The sequence below is a fragment of the Cricetulus griseus genome, chromosome 6 (genome assembly GCF_003668045.3).
Source record: "Cricetulus griseus strain 17A/GY chromosome 6, alternate assembly CriGri-PICRH-1.0, whole genome shotgun sequence".
In the NCBI taxonomy this organism is placed as follows: Eukaryota; Metazoa; Chordata; class Mammalia; order Rodentia; family Cricetidae; genus Cricetulus; species Cricetulus griseus.
In genome coordinates, this window is record NC_048599.1 from 23,652,167 (window position 1) to 23,658,530 (window position 6,364).

The 6,364-nt window shown below is 52.9% G+C and overlaps 1 protein-coding gene across 1 annotated transcript; it reads left to right on the top strand.

Moving 5' to 3' along the window:
- The first annotated feature begins 1,358 nt into the window (after positions 1 to 1,358).
- On the top strand, positions 1,359 to 5,706 carry LOC100762027 (growth/differentiation factor 5). The gene is made up of 2 exons (XM_027421357.2): positions 1,359 to 2,331; positions 4,325 to 5,706. Exons 1-2 carry the CDS (start codon positions 1,719 to 1,721, stop codon positions 5,197 to 5,199), a joined length of 1,488 nt encoding a protein of 495 aa, XP_027277158.1. The 5' UTR covers positions 1,359 to 1,718; the 3' UTR covers positions 5,200 to 5,706.
- The last annotated feature ends 658 nt before the right edge of the window (positions 5,707 to 6,364 follow it).

Consider the following 6,364-nt stretch of genomic DNA (forward strand, 5'->3'; position numbering starts at 1 on the left):
GCTAATATTGCAAGTCCAAGGCCAGCTTTCGCCACAGGAGACTGTCTCAAGAAAAGGGAAGAGACTCTGGACTAGGGGTGGAGCTCTGCGGTAGTGTTTGCCTATCACACTTGAGGGAGGCCTGGGGTTTCACTCCCCCTTCTCCTTGACCCTGAGTAAGTTTCCCAGGGCTCTATAACACGGAATCTCCAAAGAAAGGGTGTTTAAATACTTTAGCAAGGCATTTTAGGAAACCCTTGTAGCTAGGTGGTGCCACATATCTGTCATCTCAGGCTCTGGTAGGTGTAGGATCAGGAGCTCAAGGCTAGCCTTGGGTACATAGTGAACTTGAGGCCAGGTTGGGCTACATGAGACCTTGTCTAAAGAAGAAGAAGAAAAGGAAGGCGAGGGGCACTCTTGAGTTGAGCAGGAATTCAGCTTTCTCCACCAGCTATTACACAAGTAGTCCATGAGAACTTTCTCTTCCAACTTCCTGCAGGGGTCGCTGCTGCCTTAGGCAGGGGCTGCTACCTCTGGCCCCAGCCAATTTCTTCTAAGAAAACTGGCGGTCTTTGCCTGTGTACACTCACTCTGGACCTGTTTTCAACCAAGGGGGCTACAGGATGGCAGTGCTTAGCGAATGGCATTTGGTGGGGGTGGTATAATGGGCACTATTTTTTTTTTTCTGTTTCTGGGTCACAAGTTTATTAAAATAAAAGAAACTGTGGGTAAATGCTGCCATCTGTGCTGCCCCCCCAACACACACACACACACACACACACACACACACACACACACACACACACACACACACACACACACGCACGCACACACCAGGTCCCAGACTAGACAGAGGGATTGAAACTGTTTTATAGACACTCCTCGGACTTCACTGAAAAACCTAACTCGCATACCTAGTGCCTGCAGGTCTTTGCAACTCATTCCTCAGCATCTCTGCTCAGGATGGTGGGGTGGGCTGCTCCAGCGGGTGGAGGTGAAGACCCCTAAGTCTGTTCTGGGGTTGGGAGGCCCCCTAAGCCTGAGTCCCGCTGTGGGGCTCTGAGCCAAGAGCCCCCGTGAGTCGTGGCCTCTAAAGGGCAGTGGTGATTTTTTTCACATAAATATATCGCACTTAAATGAATTTAGACAGCATGACATCAGAGAGTAATTAAATTGGTTTGGGTTGGAATTCCGTTTCCAATTCCTGAGTTCAGGTTTGTAAAAGATTTTTCTGAGCACCTGCAGGTTTGTGTGTGTGTGTGTGTGTGTGTGTGTGTGTGTGTGTGTGTGTGTGTGTGTAAGTATTTTCACTGGAAAGGATTCAAAATTAGAGGGAAAAAAAAAAAAAAAACTGGAGCGCTCAGGCAGCATTACGCCATTCTTCCTTCTTGGAAAAATCCCTCAGCCTTATACAAGCCTCCTTCAAGCCCTCAGTCAGTTGTGCGGGAGAAAGGGGGCGGTCGGCTTTCTCCTTTCAAGAACGAGTTATTTTCAGCTGCTGACTGGAGACGGTGCACGTCTGGACACGGGAGCATTTCCACTATGGGACTGGATACAGACACACGCCCGGCGGACTTCAAGGCGCTCAGACTGAGGAGAAAGCCCTGCCTGCTGCTGCTACTGCTGCCGCCGCCGCTGCTCCTGAAGACCCACTCCTTTCATGGTTTTTCCTGCCAAGCCAGAGACACCTTCGCTGCCGCTGCCTTTCTCTGTGGTGTCAGTCAGCGGCTGGCCAGAGGATGAGACTCCCCAAACTCCTCACTTTTTTGCTTTGGCACCTGGCTTGGCTGGACCTGGAATTTATCCGCACTGTGTTGGGTGCCCCCGACTTAGGCCAGAGACCCCCAGGGGCCAGGCCAGGGTTGGCCAAAGCAGAGGCCAAGGAGAGGCCACCCCTGGCCCGGAACATCTTTAGGCCAGGGGGTCATAGCTATGGTGGGGGACCCACCAATGCTAGGGCAAAGGGAAGCTCTGGGCAGACACAGGCTAAGAAGGATGAACCCAGAAAGATACCCCCCAGATCCGGTGGGCCTGAAACCAAGCCAGGACCCCCTTCCCAGACTAGGCAGGCTGCAGCACGGACCGTATCCCCAAAAGGACAGCTTCCTGGGGGCAAAGCCTCCTCAAAAGCAGGATCTGCCCCCAGCTCCTTCCTGCTGAAGAAGACCAGGGATCCTGGGACCCCTCGAGAACCCAAGGAGCCGTTCCGCCCACCCCCCATCACACCCCATGAATACATGCTCTCGCTGTACAGGACGCTGTCCGATGCTGACAGAAAGGGACGCAACAGCAGCGTGAAGTTGGAGGCTGGCCTGGCCAACACCATCACCAGCTTTATTGACAAAGGGCAAGGTGAGGGGGTGGGGTGGCAGGGAGGGGCATTTGCACAGACCCAGGAGTTCCAAAGTCCTGGAGTTCGCAGGTGGGGAACAGTGTGTATATCCAGGCTAGGGTGGGAGTCTGGAACTTACACATACCAGGTCCAGGATTAGGGACGCCTAGGGATCACCAAGTTAAACTCCTGCGAGGTGCAAAATGGGCACTGAAGTGCAGAGAGGAGCTCAGATCTGGATGCTAGACTCCAAAGTCCACTCTTGATTACTGGGTCATACTTTTGTGGGGGTTGCAACGCTCAAGTTTGTACGCCCCAGCTTTTCCTCAGATAGCAGAGAGAAAGAGACTTTAGGTTCCTGTGGGTCTTCAGCTCTAACCTCAGGGAGGGGGCGAAGGGGTAGGATTTGGGAAGACCAAAAGCATGTCGTCTTGGAGTCGCAGCTGACCTAGGGACTAACTCACACTGTGACCCTAGAAGTCCCTTCTTCCCTGGGGTCTGTTTTCCTGTGTGTGTACTACATGCGCCTTGGACTAGGTGAAGTCTGAGCACTTTGAATGCCAAAGCCTTGAGTCCTATCCTAACCCATATGGCTCTCCTCTAACCTGGGAGAATACTTGTCTTCCCTGCTTCTCTGGAGGTCTGCCCACCTAGTGTTACTGGCTCAGCTCTTGCTCTCAACTTGCTGTGTGTTCCCAGCAAATCCCTTCCCTTCTCAGAGCCTCAGGTTCGCCACAGTGCGGAGCTGGCTGGACCGCTGGCAGTTGGTGAGGTGTCTTGCAGTTCAGTCTCAGGTTCACAGTCTTGGGACTTTGGCGGGCAGGGTGGGGGAGGGGCCAGAGAGTGGGAGAGCCTCCTCATTAGAGCTGGTCTGTAGGGGAATGACAGGGCGTGGGGGAGGTACAGAGGCAGCAGGTCTGGCAGAGGTGGGGGAGGTGGCCTGGCGTCGTGCCCAGCCAAGGAAAGCTGTGACCCCTCTAGGGCTCATAAAATAAGTCCTTGTGTCCCCCCCAGCACTAAGGGAGCTTGGGGAGGGGGAGATGGAGAGTTTAAAGGCCTAATTAGTTACCTTCTAGAGCAATATTTGAATATTCCCTAATGGCATATTGGCATTTAGGAAGGAGGGCATGCTGATTCAGAGATAATCACTGAGCTACACACACACACACACACACACACACACACACACACACACACACAGAGCCTTGTATTTTATACACATGGTAAACGAATCACAAACATGCATACATACATATATCATCATTTTTCAAGTACTCATTGAAGCCCAACTGTACTTGCATGTGCCAATAGCATATATATTACTTTATACTCACTCGGGAACCCAATTGCACACGCGAATGCGCGCGCGCGCGCGCGCGCACACACACACACACACACACACACACACACGAACCACACTCATGGACACAAAATTGTCAGACTGGAAACTAGGGAAGTTGAGTTGCAGATGGGCTTTGTTATTAATCTGCTGTGTTACCTACATCAATTTACTCCCCAACTCTGTGCCTTGCCCAGAACAAAAACGCTAAGGTCCTTCAGGTGGAGGAAGCTCGAAAGGAGTATTGAAGTTCTAGGCTACAGTTCTATTTCTACTTTCCCCCAGGTAGAGGACATTGAATGAGTCCCCTAACTTACTCTGAGCGGCAGGTTCCTCCTCTGGAAGAGTGGGTAGTTTAAATGCACATATCACCTGTCTTACGTATGGGAGATAATAATGTGCTCATGGGTGGGGCGGACACCGGTATACTGTTTGATGGCTCTCATACAGATCACGAATGGCGAGGGCACTGAGATCGTGCAAAGTGGCACACCTACCTTCATTTGGAAAAGGGCTCTTGGTGGTTTGGGTGTTGGCTTTGGCCATAGTGGGGAAGAGGTTAAAGGAATGTCTTTTGAGTGGGAGAGAGTTAGGTCCTCCCTGGAGGCTCCGAGGTGGCAGGCTAGACTATCTTGGTGAAGTGACAAGAATTGACTTCCGGCTGTTTTCTCCAGATGACCGAGGCCCTGTGGTCAGGAAGCAGAGGTACGTGTTTGACATCAGTGCTCTGGAGAAGGATGGGCTGTTGGGGGCTGAACTGCGGATCCTACGGAAGAAGCCCTTGGACATGGCCAAGCCAGCGGTCCCCAGTAGCGGGCGGGTTGCCCAGCTGAAGCTGTCCAGCTGCCCCAGCGGCCGGCAGCCGGCAGCCTTGCTGGATGTGCGCTCCGTGCCAGGCCTGGATGGATCTGGCTGGGAGGTGTTCGACATCTGGAAACTCTTCCGAAATTTTAAGAACTCAGCACAGCTGTGCCTGGAGCTGGAGGCCTGGGAACGGGGCCGGGCTGTGGACCTCCGCGGCCTGGGCTTTGAACGCGCTGCCCGACAAGTCCACGAGAAGGCCCTGTTCCTGGTGTTTGGTCGTACTAAGAAACGGGACCTGTTCTTTAATGAGATTAAGGCCCGCTCTGGCCAGGATGACAAGACTGTGTATGAATACCTGTTCAGCCAGCGGCGGAAACGGCGGGCCCCACTGGCCAATCGCCAGGGCAAGCGACCGAGCAAGAACCTCAAGGCTCGCTGCAGTCGCAAAGCTTTGCATGTCAACTTCAAGGACATGGGCTGGGACGACTGGATCATTGCACCCCTTGAGTACGAAGCCTTCCATTGCGAAGGACTATGCGAGTTCCCCTTGCGCTCCCACTTGGAGCCCACAAACCATGCAGTCATCCAGACCCTGATGAATTCTATGGACCCTGAATCCACACCACCCACCTGCTGTGTGCCCACACGGCTGAGTCCCATTAGCATCCTCTTCATTGACTCTGCCAACAACGTGGTGTATAAACAGTACGAGGACATGGTCGTGGAATCTTGTGGCTGCAGGTAGCAGCACCGGCCCTCTGTCTTCCAGGGTGGCACATCCAGAGAGAACCCCTCCACATGCTCCTGGAATCACAGAGGGGTTGTGAAGTATCCCGACAGCCTGCAGGAAAGGGGATTTCAATGGATGTACTCTCTGGGTGTGATCTGGGCTAACCGTGCCCCATCTGGAGATTCCTGCCCTTCTGCTCCTCTGACAGGCAGTGACAGGCCCAGAGAACAGACTCTGAGTGGGACTGGGACCCAGGAGAGGAGACTCGGGCCATCATCCCTCCTGCTCCGGCCTCCTCGGTCTCCAGAGGAGCTGGTGATATCCTAAGCGCTTCATGGGACAGCCGCAGTGCCACCCCCTCCTTGAATTACCTTTGTGCCTGGTGACTTTCCACCCGTAGGGCAGATTAGATGCTCTTTGCCTGGGCTGGTGGAGAAGGGTAAAGGACTTGGGTAGAGTATGAGCCTATTAGACTGTTAGACTAAAATGTACGTTGATGAGATAAAAAGCTGAATCTTCATGCCTAAAGTTGTAGCGGATTTCTTGTTTACTCCAGGGGCCCCAGACCCCTTACAGAATTGCTAACCCTATGAGTGAAGGTAGGTTGCCTCAGGTATGAACTGTTTCCCAGGCTTGGACCCCACCCCCACTCCTGGGAACTGAAGCAGAATGAGGCCCAGAGTACAGCTGGTCATGGCCAGTGCTCACCTCTAACCCCATTCCTGATCCTTCCAAAGGCCCATTGGTCCCCAGCTCCTTCTGCTCCATTGGGGCCTAGCAAAGAGTTAGAGTTTTACATTCCTTAATCAACTTCACGGTCTCCAAAATGAAGCCTTAAGAGTGGGGAGGGGGCCCTGGTTTCCTTTCAAATTATCTCCACTTCGTTAACCAGCATTTGCCCAATCCTGGGTCCCCCAGTGTCCCTAATCACAGACTTGACTGGGTCTCACTGAAGGGGTCCTCTGCTTTTTTCCTCTGAAGAATCTGGGCTGCCATGGGTCTCCTCCTCCCTATGGTGTTACCTCATTTCTACCATTGGCCACTGTTCTGGCATGACCAGCATGATCTGACCTGGGACCCCTCTGCTGCACTCTGGCTCTGTGTGATCGAAGCACTTGACTGTTCAGAGTCAGAAGTTGAGTCCTCCCTTTACATCTTACATTATACAAGTACATAATTA